This window comes from Danio rerio, chromosome 19, assembly GCF_052040795.2.
Source record: "Danio rerio strain M-AB ecotype USA chromosome 19, GRCz13ab, whole genome shotgun sequence".
Lineage (NCBI taxonomy): Eukaryota > Metazoa > Chordata > Actinopteri > Cypriniformes > Danionidae > Danio > Danio rerio.
In genome coordinates this window covers 3,254,607-3,270,000 of record NC_141039.2, presented here as the reverse complement: position 1 = coordinate 3,270,000, position 15,394 = coordinate 3,254,607, and the positions used below count along the sequence as shown (strand labels likewise).

General features: G+C 35.2%; 2 protein-coding genes across 4 annotated transcripts in view; one reads left to right on the top strand and one right to left on the bottom strand.

The window, feature by feature from the left end:
• cdcp1b (CUB domain containing protein 1b) overlaps positions 1-2,610 on the bottom strand; it is a 22,456-nt gene extending 19,846 nt beyond the window's left edge. Inside the window, exon 1 of the mRNA XM_087295236.2 lies at positions 2,403-2,610. Coding sequence (XP_087151362.2) covers positions 2,403-2,466 — 64 coding nt within the window. The 5' untranslated portion in view covers positions 2,467-2,610. The remainder of the gene's footprint in view (positions 1-2,402) is intronic.
• Positions 2,322-15,394, top strand: limd1b (LIM domains containing 1b). 3 transcript variants are annotated; one of them, XM_087295263.2, is made up of 9 exons: positions 2,322-2,928; positions 4,152-4,291; positions 6,429-6,495; positions 7,773-7,874; positions 10,631-10,698; positions 10,779-10,841; positions 10,933-11,063; positions 13,814-13,865; positions 13,968-15,139. In XM_087295263.2, exons 3-9 carry the CDS (start codon positions 6,471-6,473, stop codon positions 14,046-14,048), a joined length of 522 nt encoding a protein of 173 aa, XP_087151389.2. In that variant the 5' UTR covers positions 2,322-2,928; positions 4,152-4,291; positions 6,429-6,470; the 3' UTR covers positions 14,049-15,139. The 3 variants fall into 3 exon arrangements, with proteins under 3 accessions (XP_087151389.2, XP_087151388.2, XP_087151391.2); XM_087295262.2 differs by lacking the exons at positions 2,322-2,928; positions 4,152-4,291 and having other exon boundaries at positions 6,407-6,495; positions 13,968-15,394; XM_087295265.2 differs by lacking the exons at positions 2,322-2,928; positions 4,152-4,291; positions 7,773-7,874 and having other exon boundaries at positions 6,407-6,495; positions 13,968-15,203.

The window sequence follows — 15,394 nt, the reverse complement described above, 5'->3', positions numbered from 1 at the left end:
CAAGTTCTCCATGATTTACAGAAAACACCAACTAAAATATCATTCATCTTCCCAAGCATATTTACGACAAGAATAACAAATTGAAATACCCAAAAACAATAATATATTGTCATTATCTATATACTCTTTACCACGATCCTTCAAACCCCTGTGTTTTACACACCTGTCAGTGTTATAGTCAAATTTAGCATGATCACTTATTTGTTTATATGTTATAACAGGTACCTACATGACATAATAGGTATGTTGTTTTATTTAATACACAAACATACAATATTATAATACAATTGTACGTTGTATACAAGTTAATTGAAACTTAATTTTAATATTACTTTTCTCAATTTTACCTCACCCAAAATGAGACTAGCATCCAATTGTCTCTTGCACAAAAGAAATGTCCTCTTCTGACATTTCTTAATGCAGAAAAATCTCAAGTTCAAATAAAAAAGCACTTTGAAGGTCAATTTCGGCACTGTGAAAATGAAAGACCATTGTTGTCAATGTCAAAGCCAGCTTGCTTTTTTTTATTGTCACTGTCATCAGATATGCATTTCACCACAGAGAAAGCAGTGAAAGCCGCATGTTTTTCCCTCCCTGCCCAAGAGCATCTTAGCAAACCACCCTCCATTTGTGCAGTAACAGATTGTTGGTCAATAATTAACAAGTTATTTTTCACAGCAGCTGTCATAAATGCAAATGTGTCCATTTTTATAGTAGGCCACGAAGGAAGCCAGACGTTTTTATAATGAAAAATAAATGAATAATAATAATATATAATAATAATAATAATAATAATAATAATAATAATAATAATTTAATAAGTGTATACGTACAAAACTCCTGCAAATATTTCTTGTGATTGATACAACAGTCACACACACAAATTGAGTCTGTGAGATACCAAAAACTTAATCATCACTCTGTTATTTATTTATTTATTTATAATGACACAACTGAGTTTGTTTTGATTCTTAGGTTTGGATTTAAACTTACGCACATGCACACACATGTAAAATGATCATGATAGTGCCTGTTTAAATTAATTTGAAAAAGGTTATCCACATGAATTAAAATATATATTAATAAAAAAAAGTAAAAGAATTTTAAAGAGTTTAAATGCAAAAATCTGTACCATCTGAAATTAATAACTGAATATAATCACAAGAGGCTAAGCAAAAATTTGTATTGTAGAACAAAATTCCAGACGGCACTTGAAAGTTTTTGCATCTGAACTCATTATATTAAATCAAGAACTCAAGATATTAAATTATTAATCTAATAATATTAATATGAAACATTAAAAATAATATTGAAATATTAATTAAAAATAAAAAAGATCATTAAAAATATTTAATTATCCACAATAATAAAGATAATAAAAATTTAAAGATACTTAATTTATAAAATATTAATATACAAAATTTTTAAAAATAATAAAAAAATATTGAAAATAAAAAGATAATAAAAAATTAATTATGCACAAAAACAAACAAAAAAATGTTAAGATATTAAATTATTCATTACAAATTTATATAAAAATATTTATTTAAAAAAATATAAAAATATAAATAAAAATAAAAAAAGAATTAAAAAAATATACACAATAGTAAAAAAATAAAGATATTAAATGAATATAAAAATATTAATATATTTTAATAATATAACGTATTAATTAAAAATAAAAAAGATTACAAAAATATCATCTACAATAAATAAAAAAAATACATTTAAACAAAGTAAAGATATTAATTTAATAATAATTTTTATATAAAATATGTACTTTAAAAATGATATAAAAACACGTTTTATTTAATAAATAATAATAATAATAATTTAATCACTAATCTAAAATAAACCAAGCCGGCATTTAATAAAAATTAAGTTATTAAAGTTATTACAATTAGTGCAAATCATTACAAACTCTTTTTAGATTAATAAACGTAAATAAATAAATAAAAATACCACTATATTGAGATAAACTGGGTTTTATATTGGCACATTCACTTATAACCAAGTGACCACTTGTGACGTCATATATTGTTTACCACGCTAGTTTGATACATTCGCTCAGAAACTGCATGCAAGTATGACTCCAAAACAACATTAGCACTAATTCATTGACTGTAAACAATGTTGTACTTTGATAGTCTTTTTTTTTTTTTTTGCTAATAATATTTACCTGTTTAGCAATTGCAAAGAATGCCTTTCTAAAATTATATAATAGAAGTCTGCACGTGCGAAGATAAAACCAACTTAACCCAATTCACAATAATTAGCAAGCACACCTGACATATTTTAAGCACTTCAGATCGAACTGCTATGAAGTAACTAACTAAAAGTTGCGAAATGACAGCAGCAAGGGTGTTGAACGTGTTTGGGGTGGCGCTTCTGTAAAGACTCACCTGAGATTTTGTGAATGTGCAATAAAATGAGTCCAATGAGCACCGGGATCGCACTGGAACCCATCGTTCTCCTTCAGAGCTTCCCAGAACTTCCACTACGATGTATTTATGCGGTACAAACGGGTTGTTTTAAACCTTTGGGTCGCGCATGGTGGATTGAGTTCAGTGCGACGGATCTCGCGGACTCGCGCTTCCTGATTCTGCTGGCAGTTGTGAAGGGCGTGTGCGCGCGCATTTACCTGTACAAACTTGCGTTCACGAGAGAACAGCTGGAAAATTGCGATTGCATTATTCAAGAAACACTTTAGCTCGAATCAAGAGAAGAGACTCTTATATATATACTACAGACTAACGTTACATACTATAGGAAAAATATAAAAGTTTCTTTCCGTTTTTTTCAGGCGGAAAATCCACTCATCTGTGAAAGATCTTAGTTTATAATCTCAACAAACATGACTCCTTGGTGTTCCTCAATCAGGATTGAGAACTCTCAGCACAGCCTGAGGACACACTTAATATTCATAAGGCAAGTGTTCCTTTATTGGACGATTGTCGAGAGAACGTCATTACGCCAAATTAATATTCATGAGCTAAGAATTCGCTGAAGTAAAAAGTGTCTTTTCGCCGGAGGCAGTTTGTATATCAACACATTTAGACTGTAACAAAACGTAACTTTTTATGTATCAAATTTACTTGAAAATAATTATATTTATATAATTATAGCTTAATGCATTATATTTTCAGTTTTTTATTAATCTTTTATCAGTTTTTCATATTATAATATATTATATTATATTTTATATTACATTATATTATATTATTTTATATTATGTTATATTATATTTTATATTATATTATTTTATATTATATTATATTATATCATATTATATTATATTATATTTTATATTTTAATATATTATATTATTTTATTTTATATTATATTATATTATATTTTAATATATTATATTATATTATATTATATTATACATTATATTATATTATATTATATTATATTTTTTATTACATTATATTATATTATATTATACTATATTATATTTTAATATATTATATTATATTTTATATTATATTATATTATATTATATTTTATATTATATTATATTATATTATATTATATTATATTATATTATATTATATTATATTATATTATATTATACTATATTATATTATAATATATTATATTATATTATATTTTATATTATATTATATTATATTATACTATATTATATTTTAATATATTATATTATATTTTATATTATATTATATTTTATATTATATTATATTATATTATATTATATTATATTATATTATATTATACTATATTATATTATAATATATTATATTATATTTTATATTATATTATATTTTATATTATATTATATTTTATATTATATTATATTATAACATATTTTATATTATATTATAATTTATTTTATATTACATTACATTACTTTATATTACATTACATTACTTTATATTTTAATAATCTTTGAAAATATTGTAATGAGTATTTAAGTGTGCAACATTTTTAATATGTAAATAATTATTGATTAATTAATTATTAATAATCAAATGCATAGTATAGTTTTCATTCTCTAATATGCGTAATAATAAGCCATTTTTTTGCAAAAAAAATTAAATGCAATTCCTGTTATTAATCAAATGCATCATCACACATCCATTAAAAATCCTCATATGCATGTTTAAAGTCTAACTGTGGTCTGTTTACAGAAGTTGTTCTCATCTGCAGTAGTATTTGATGTAATGAGTCCACACATGCCCACAGACAACAGCATTCCTGTCATGTCAGTGTCAAAAGCCTGCAGCTCTTTAATAAGTGAAGATGAACTATTGCATAACCCATCCAACAGGTACGACCAGAGACAACACATTTCACCATGACTTTTTTACCTTGCATTGTGTTTACCAATCTGTTCTCCTCATCCACACATTGAGATATCATTAGAACAATATGACTGCAGGAGATAAATAGCGTTAGTGCGTCATCTGATAATAACGAGAATAATGGGTTATTGCCTCAGAAATCAACCCTGTGGTCACATAATTTGATGCCATCCAGAAAGCAATACATTAGAGCCGTTATGTCATTTTCTGAAAGAGTGACATGATGTTTCTTGGGAAGGTCTAAATAATTAATTCACAATCTGCTCCAAAATATTGCACCATGTGTTCAGATTGCATTTAATAACCAGCAATCTATCATTATGATTTTGGAAGTTTGACTCTAGAGGGTGATGGATTTTGTTTGGGATAATATAATGCAGTTTTTCTAGACTTAAAGATAAGAGGTAAAAAAGAGATGAGAATATTTGCCTTTATATTTATTCGTATAACCTGTTATTCACATTTGGAAGATGCAGATTTGTACTTTGACAAGTATATCACTATAAATCAGATTCAGTACCAATATGGTGGATCTAATGTTCAAAATTACATGAACAATAATAATAAAAATAATAATAATTCTACTAATAATAATCTTATCAATAATAATAACTATTATTATAATATAATATATAATAATATATATAATATATGATATATTATTTCCCAGTGATGGGTTGCAGCTGGAAGGGCATTTGTTACGTAAAACATATGCTGGATATGTTGACGGTTCATTCCACTGTGGCAATCCCTTATTAATAAACTGACTAAGCCGAAAAGAAAACTAATGAATGAATCAATATAATAATATTATTAAAATTATTATTATTGTTATTAGTAGTATTATTGTTGTTGTTATAAAGACATTTTATTGAAATATTATAGTTCAATATTTCTATACTGAATATATTTGTTAGTTTATAATATTAATAATTCTAAATATTTATATAACAATAACAACAGCAACAAACCCAACAGCATAATAACAACAAAACTAATAATAACAACAACAATAATAATACTTAATTATTATGATTATTATGATTATTATTATGATATTATGGGTTTGTTGCTGTTGTTATTATATAAATATTCTGAAAATATGAATATTAATAACAACAACAATAATATGTATTATTATTACAAACCAACACATAAATATAGTAGAGCATGTACAAATAAACTGTATTTATTATTATTATTATTATTATTATTATTATTATTATTATTATTATGCTGTTGGGTTTGTTGCTGTTGCTATTATATAAATATTTTGAAATACCATTTTATTTTTTACTGAATGTATTTGTTTCTGTTTAATTGTGTAATATGACCAAATATGATAATATAATTTATTTATTTGTATGTTGAATACATATTAATATTATTTATTTTATATACATAGCAAATTGTTTAACCAGTTTGAAATAACTGTGATATTATGTATATACATTTTTTTTATATATAAAACATAAATAAATATTTATTTCACTAAATTTTTGCAGACTAAAGCATAATTCTTAGTTATGTTATTTTACTTTTTACTTTACACATGCACTATAGGGGAATTGAATAAACTAAAATGGCCGTAGTGTATGAGTGTGTGTGTGTGTGTGTATGGATATTTCCCAGTGATGAGTTGCAGCTGTAAGGGCATCCGCTGTGTAAAACATATGCTGGAAAGTTGTCGGTTCATTCCACTGTGGTGACCCCTGATGAATAAAGGGACTAAGCCGAAAAGAAAATGAATGAATGCATGAATGAACGAATGAATGAATAAATAAATGATTGAAAAGACAGACAGACAGACAGACAGACAGGCAGACAGACAGATACAGTATACAGTTTTAGTTATAGATAGATCACAGTAACTCATGTGAACTGGATGATGTCATCAGTCTCGTGTAAAATCTCACCAGCTCCGTGATTATGATGCACAGCTGTTAGTGATATATATATATATATCATGTGTATCCATCAAAGGCCTTCACAGAGTCTCCTCTCACACACACACACACACACACACACACACATGTGCTGTGACACACAGTATAAATACACTCTCATACACTGGAGAATTCACAGTATGCTCTGGTCTTCCAGCCGGAGACAGAGTCTGTCTGCAGGAGCTGGACATCTCTGGACATGGACACACACACTCTGAGCCTCGGTGAGCTGCATGAACACACACACACTTTTCTTTCTTAGAGTTCTTGTCTTGTTTCTTGTCCAAAATATCTAAAAATTGTTGCATTTTCTAGACAAGCAAAAATATAGTCTCGTTTTCAGACGTTATATGCCAAAATTAAGTGAGATTTTCCTTCAAAATAATCTGCCAAATGGGGTGAGCTAAATAATCTTGTTTAATAATCGAATATTTTGCTTAGCCTATTACCCTACCCGGTCCTCAACTTTGATACAGTTCCCCCAACACCCCCCTGCCCCTTCAACCTTTCACCCCATGACCTCCCAAAACTTCACAGACAAATGTTGGCAGGTATGGTCTGTGTGTGTGTGTGTGTGTGTGTGTGTGTGTGTGTGTGTGTGTGTTTGTGTGTGTGTGTGTGTGTGTGTTTGGTGTTTGTATATTTTTATTGGTCTCCTGTCTCTTTTTGTGACAAGCATCAATGTATTGTGCCGCTAGTAAGATACAATCTGGTTTTTACCTAATACACAGTGAAGTTGTGTTTTATTGTCATTTGTGGTGAATGATGTCAGAATTTACCGATATTTTGGAATGGATGTGTGAACGGTCTTTTCCGGAAAATTTCCGTAACGTCCTCGCCTGTGTGAACAGCGCTTTTTTGAACTTACCGGTAAAGTGGTTCCGGAAATTTTCCGTATATTTACCGGTATCACTGTGTGAAAGGGGTTATTGGCTGACACTGCTATGATGATCGCGCTAGCCCCAACTTCAGACACGCCTTCAGTCAAGGGTTGACGCTGAAGCCTCGTGTGAATGGGGCGTGAGAAGCGTGCGCGATTGAGGACCGGCAGGGAGATATGCGAAATTCAGGAGATTATCACTTGTTTGCGGGCATCAGGGAGTCTCTGTGCATTTGCGGAAGACTCCTGAAACTTCCAGGAGACTTGGCATGTCTGGAATGATCTCCCGCCCTACTCATAATTCTCTCTTCATTAAGCCGTATCCCTATTACATATCCACAATACACTGTGATATAGCCGGGCTCGGATCCTTTTGCTTTCTCACTACAATCAATCTGCTCCAGGGTTCGTTTCAATTGAGCCCAGACCACCTCATTCAAGCGATCTCGGAGCGATTGTTTTGGCGCGTGATTGGTGGATTCACATATGCCAAACGAACCGCGCTAACTGGGCAAACGAGACAGGTTCCGAAAGAAAAGTCTAGGTGTGAAAGCACCTTTAGTCTCTTTTTCATCTCTCTCTCTCTCTGTCTGTGTGTGTGTGTGTGTGTGCCCTCTGCAGGGTGGTGTGTGAAGTGCAGTGGAGGAGTTTACAGCTCTGATCAGGCCTGTCAAGCCATGGGCCGAGTTTACCATGATCGCTGCTTCACCTGCTGCACCTGCGGTAAAACACACACCGTTCATGTGAAAGAGCAGATACATGCAGATATTACAGATGACTGATGACGAGAGGAAAACACACGAGTCACGACCATAGACAGTAAAATATATGGACGTAGTATCCGTGACGTCACCCATAGGTTTCTAAAGAGCGCAAAAGAAGCCACAAGTAGGCGCGGCCAACCGTCGCCATTTTGTTTGCGCGTCATCACACCCACGGCGGGATACCAAACAAGGGCAAAGAGGCGGAGAGTGGGCGGAGCTACAGACACCTGCAGACAGTTTGCTTGGACCTGATTCAGACACACTTTACTTTGGGAGAACGCTTAATACTTTATCACCTGTGACACGTTCGTATTCTGACCACTTGTGCTTGATTGTACACTATATTAATAAAGTGTTTAGACTTTTAAAAACACAGCTGTAATACATTGAGCCACTAAACATTGTTCTTATGATGTTTTTCAACAGGAGGAAAACGCGAATTACTTCCAAACACTTCAGATATAGTCTGTGTTAGTTAATGTAAGACTATTGATGAAATCCAGCATAACACTGTATGACAACGCTTCAGATGACTGTTCTAGAGCCTACAGCTACTCAATTCGTCAGATTCTGGAGTGTACTACAGCTCCAAATATAAATAAAAACGATAAATGATCTTTAAATAAAACAAATACATGTATAGAGATGGTATATAAGTATATAACTTTACTCACATGGGAAACGGAGGCCACGTAAATGGTTTGTGAGCACAATTAAGTGCACTCAGCATGCCAAGCCATCTGATAATTGTGGGAAACAAGTCCAAAAGGCAGTTGACTGTGTAAAGCCACATAAAACAACACAGAAATGCGATGAATATGCTGAGTTCAGTGGCTAATCTGCAGGATTCAGCTGAGGTGACGTGACGCCGACCAGTGAGACCTAGCTGTCACTCAAGTGGCCACGCCCTTAATTATGCAAACTTAATATAACTTAATATAAAGGAAACGGATGAGTTATAAAAAAATCCACCCCCCTCACAGTTGTCATGAAGGGTAATATTAGCTGTATTAACCAAAATCTTTTTTTGTACCAGGCTGTAAACACCTTTTTTCTGCTGTAAAGTTGGCCATTCTAACAGTGGGCTCAATTGAAATTTGCTCTGTTTTGGAGCCAAGAGCGGCCACGACTAGCGGAATTTCCCATGAATTGCAGTTTTAGTTACTTCCGTATTGGCTTCCTGAGAGAGAGCGGGAGGTTGCCGCTTGGTCACAACACAGGGCTTTTTAATTCGAATGATCACCATATATACAGCCATATCACCCTGCAGCCCGAGACCGGTTACTCACTGAAGCTAAGCACGGCTGATCAATACATGGATGGGAAAACTAGGTTGCTGTTGGAATTGGTGTTAGAGAGGCCAGTAGGGGGCGCTCAATCTGCGGTCTGTGTGAGTCCTAATGCCTCAATATAGTGAAGGGGACACTAAACTGTCACACCCCATTCATGCGGGGCGTCAGCGTCAACACTTCCCGTTCACTTTGAATGGGTGACGTCAGGCGTTGCCGAACTGCATTGTGGATCAGTCGGCGCCGCTTCAGAGGCGTTGCTCGCTGCAGAAGTTGGGACTAGCTCAACTTTTCAAGCACCGATGGAAGCGTCAGCCAATCAGATTGCTGTATGCAAATACACCAGCTCAGACAGTGGCCTATTGCTGACTGAATTTCATTGGCTGACGCTTCTATGACGATCACTTCAGCCCCAACTTCAGACACGCCTTCAGTCAAGCGTTGACGCTGAAGCCCCGTGTGAATGGGGCGTCAGTGAGCGCCGACTTTTGGATGAGATGTTAAAGAGAGGTCCTGACTCTCTGTGGTCATTTGTCCTGGCCAAATTCCCTCCATATACCCTTACCAATAATGTTCTTCTAATCATCCCCATCCACTGAATTGGCTCTCCACTCTAATAGCTGGTGTGTGGTGAGCGCACTAGCGCCGTTGTCCTGTGGCTACCATCACATCGTCCAAGTGGATGCTGCACAGTGGGGGTGGTGTAAAGAGGCCACCCTCATGATTGTGAATCGCTTTCGGTATATGGCCATACACAATAAATCCGCTATATATATCTCAAACCAGCGACCTTCTTGCTGTGAGGTGACAGTGCTAACCACTGAGCTAGAGGTCTGCATTCCCTCGGCTGTCCCGCGGGCGCCGCAGGACCCGACCAGATTTCTACGGCGCGGGTATAAATTTCCGAATAAATCACGGGAGCGGTCGGTAACGGGTTTAATTTGGGACGGGAGCGGGCTGTCTAGCAATAGCGCTCCCGACTCCCGAGTGAGCACGCGTATGTATGTGTGTAAATGAAAGAGCGCGATGCTGTGTTTAGCTTGTTTGTTGCAGTGTGTGTGTGTGTATGTATGCGCACGCGCGAATGAGAGAGAGAGAGAGAGCTTTGCCTGTGTGTGTGCTTGGTGCTTATGAGTGTGTGTTAGTGGGTGCGCGCGCCCACTAGAAAACGGGGCGGGTCGGGCAGCGGGACAACAAGTGCTTAATATAAGCGGGAGCGGTCGCGTTCGGGCTAAAACCTGGCGGGTGCGGGCAGGAGCGGGATTCAAAATTTACTCCAGCGCAGATCTCTACACTGAGCCACCGTGTCACCATATGCAAATATAAGAATGCAAACTTTCACGTCCCCTCGGGGTCTGTGTGAAATGCAAACCACGCACATCAGAATCCAAAGATCACATGCATATTTCCTCCCTCTTCACCACAGGCCAGAAACTGAAAGGGAAGCCCTTTTATGACTTTTCCGGACAAGTGTTCTGCGAGGAGGATTATTTGGTCTGTGGTTTTCTTCATGAATCATTTCTTCCATTCAGTGTATATGAGTCGAGCTTTTAAAAACTCCATTTCTTTTCTAGTATTCCAGCGTCAAGCACTTTGCAGAGGTCTGCTCATCCTGCGGCTATTTAATCACAGATATGGTCAGCCTGAAAACCTCTCTGACAGAAATAGAGCGATTTATTTAAAGCGTTCGACCACATGATCCACTCAGATGACCTCTGACCTCTGCAGGTGCTCCAGGCTTTGGGAAAGTCCTTCCACCGCGAGTGTTTCCGCTGCGTGGTCTGCAACAAGACTCTGGAGGGGCAGCAGTTCAGTGTGGACGCACAAAATAAGATCTACTGTGTGAAGGATTACCACAGGTGAACAACACACACCTGCGGAAACAACAGACACAATGATAATAGACAAAAGATAATATTATTCATTTGCCACAGCGGAATGAACCGCCAACTTATCCAGCAAGTTTTTACACAGCGGATGCCCTTCCAGCCGCAACCTATCTCTGGGAAACACACACTCAAACACTATGGACAATTTAGCCTACCCAATTCACCTGTACTGCATGTCTTTGTACTGTGGGGGAAACCGGAGCACCCGGAGGAAACCCACGTGAAGGCAGGGAGAACATGCAAACTCCACACAGAAACGCCAACTGAGCCAAGGTTCGAACCAGCGAGCCAGCGACCTTCTTGCTGTGAGGCAACAGCACTACCTACTGCGTCACTGCCTCGCCATAATATTATTCATTCATTTATTAATTTTCCTTCGACTTAGTGCCTTATTTATCAGGGATCACCACAGCGGAATGAACCGCCAACTATTCCAGCATATGTTTCACGCAGAGGATGTCCTTCCAGCCGCAACCCAGTACTGGGAAACACCCATACACTCTCATTCACACACACTCATGCACTACGGCCAATTTAGTTCATCCAATTCACTTAGACCAGTGTTTCTCAACCATCTTCCTGGAGGATCACCAACACTGCATGTTTTCGGATGATCTGAATAAGGTTGTTTGGTTAAGGAGACACGGACAATGTGCAGAGATGGTGGTCCTCCAGGAATGTGAATGAGAAACACTGACTTAGGTGCGTTTCACACAGTAATTCTGGTAAATATTTGGGAAATTTCCAGAATGACTTTACCGGTATTTTCGAAAGGGCCTGTTCACACATGCAGACCTTTGCTGGTGATTTTCCGGAAAGGTCTGCATGTGTGAAAGGGGCTTTAGACTGCATGTTTTTGGACTGTCTTTGGAGCACCTGAAGGAAACCCACGCCAACACGGGGAGAACATGCAAACTCCACACAGAAAATGCCAACTGAGCCAGCCAAGGCTCGAACCAGTGACCTTCTTGCTGTGAGGCGACCGGGCTAACCACTGAGCCACCATGCACCTAGATAATATTATATACAGTTGAAGTTAATATTATTAATACACTGTTAACAGTTTCCTGTAGAATCTACAGTAACATGCTGGCAGCAGTTCACCAATAACATACTGTAGTTTAGTTAGAGTAAATATACCGTCTTTAGATTTACAGCACCATTTATCCTGCTGTATATGTATTTATAGAATTGATTTGTATATCTTTACTGTAAAATGTACAGTAATTTTCACATTGCAATTTTTTTAATACTGCATATATGTTTTACAGGCTAGTAATTTTGACGTCAACTGCATGTGTGAAATTATCTGTCAAAATTTAATTAATCGAGTGTCCATTAAGATTTTGACATTTTGAATTAAATATTCTGACTCTTTATAATTTTTTAATTAGAAGACATGAACACTGCTGATTGGCTGTAAATTGTTTTTAAAACAAATGCCCATAATTAAACGAGACCACGCCTCTTTTTCGTAGCTCTGCTATTGTTGCTAGACACGCCCCTTACTGTTGATTGGCTGTAAATTGTTTTTAAAACAAATGCCCATAATCAAACGAGACCACGCCTCTTTTTCTTAACTCTGCTATTGTTGCTAGACACGCCCCTTACTGCTGATTGGCTGTAAATTGTTTTTAAAACAAATGCCCATAATTAAACGAGACCACGCCTCTTTTTCGTAGCTCTGCTATTGTTGCTAGACACGCCCCTTACTGTTGATTGGCTGTAAATTGTTTTAAAAACAAATGCCCATAATTAAACAAGACCACGCCTCTTTTTCGTAGCTCTGCTATTGTTGCTAGACACGCCCCTTACTGCTGATTGGCTGTAAATTGTTTTTAAAACAAATGCCCATAATCAAACGAGACCACGCCTCTTTTTCTTAACTCTGCTATTGTTGCTAGACACGCCCCTTACTGCTGATTGGCTGTAAATTGTTTTTAAAACAAATGCCCATAATTAAACGAGACCACGCCTCTTTTTCGTAGCTCTGCTATTGTTGCTAGACACGCCCCTTACTGTTGATTGGCTGTAAATTGTTTTAAAAACAAATGCCCATAATTAAACAAGACCACGCCTCTTTTTCGTAGCTCTGCTATTGTTGCTAGACACGCCCCTTACTGCTGATTAACTGTAAATTGTTTTTAAAACAAATGCCCATAATCAAACGAGACCACGCCTCTTTTTCTTAACTCTGCTATTGTTGCTAGACACGCCCCTTACTGCTGATTGGCTGTAAATTGTTTTTAAAACAAATGCCCATAATCAAACGAGACCACGCCTCTTTTTCTTAACTCTGCTATTGTTGCTAGACACGCCCCTTACTGCTGATTGGCTGTAAATTGTTTTTAAAAACAAATGCCCATAATTAAACGAGACCACGCCTCTTTTTCTTAACTCTGCTATTGTTGCTAGACACGCCCCTTACTGTTGATTGGCTGTAAATTGTTTTAAAAACAAATGCCCATAATTAAATAAGACCACGCCTCTTTTTCCTAACTCTGCTATTGTTGCTAGACACGCCCCTTACTGTTGATTGGCTGAAAAATTGTTTTTAAAAACAAATGCCCATAATTAAACGAGACCACGCCTCTTTTTCCTAACTCTGCTATTGTTGCTAGACACGCCCCTTACTGTTGATTGGCTGTAAATTGTTTTTAAAACAAATGCCCATATTAGCTAATTCAAATCATTTGTCATATATTTTTTGTCTTGTACAGGTTTTTAGCCCAGACCTGTGCTGTATGTGAGCAGCTCATCCTTCCCATTGAGGCATGTTTACATTTTCACTTGTTTTTTTTTTCATTTTATGAACATCATATATGGTCTCTTCTGAATTAAAATAGTGATTTGTGTGTTTGTTTGTGTCCACAGGGTTCAAATGAAATTATGCGTGTGTTGTCAATGGGCAAAAGCTACCATGTGGCCTGCTATGAAGGAAAAAGCAACATTTAATCACTGTTTAAGAGTCTCTTTATTATTATTCAATATCAGTTATTTATTGTGTTTTTTGACAGTTAATGTTGTGTGTTTTTTAATCATTGGCAGTACCTTGAAGTACTGTAAATGTTTAAGTCTGACATGTTGAAACTTGAATTTTAATGGCTAGAAATATACCAAAGTACCACAGTATTATATAATTTCACTACCATATACAGAGGTTTTGGTATATATTTATTGTTTGCTACCAAAATTTGTCAGGTATATAGTTTTATTATGCATTAAATTATATATAAGAATATCTTAGAAAATAAAATTCTCCATTTAATTGAAAGAAAAGTTAATAAAATGAATTATGCATTTTGGTTATTGTGGTCTGTTGTATAATTATTTTTTCCTGCCCCAATAAAATATCTACCATTATTAAATATCTGAACATTTAGGATGCCTCTATTTGATATTGAAAGAAATTTTAAGTTTCCGAAATAAAACAAAATCATTTCAATTCACTTTCAGAAGTTGATTTGTCAAATCCTACCGATATTTAGTTTGATTATTTGTATAATCCTGCTGCATACTGATCAGAAAACAAGATTTCATGAAATATTGACATATTGTTCATTCATTTATTTTCCTTCGGCTTAGTCCCTTTATTCATCAGGGGTCACCACAACGGAATGAACCGCCAGCTATTCCAGCATGTTTTACACAGCTGATGTTCTTCCAGCTGCAACCCATTACTGGAAATCATCTATACACACTCATTCATGCACACTCATACTCTACGGCCAATTCAGTTTATTTAATTCACCCATAGCGCATGTCTTTAGACTGTGGAGGACACTGGAGCACCCGGAGGAAGCCCACGCCAACATGGGGAGAACATGCAAACTCCACACAGAAACGCCAACTGGACTTGATCCAGCAACCTTCTTGCTGTGAGACAACAGTGGTAATCTGTGAGCAACTGTGTCGCCCTTCTTCATAGTTATTCAATTGTAATTATCGATTATTTATTGTATTTTTTTAGACATGGAAATTCATGTTGTGTTTTTTAAATCATTGAAAGCACCTTGAAGTACAATAAATGCTGAAGTTTGACGTGTTGAACCTTGAATTTAAATGGATATAAATATATCAAAGTACGACAGTACTATATAATTTTACTACAATATACTGTAGTTTGTTTTGTTATTTTTTACTTGTTACCAAACGTTGTCACTCAGGTAGCTAAACCTTTTATTATACACAGAATAATTTAAAAGTATTTCTTAAAAAACAGAATTCTGAATTTTCACTGTAATTTTCATGTAATTTGAAGTAAAAATTAATCGAATAAATTATGCAATCTGATTACAATT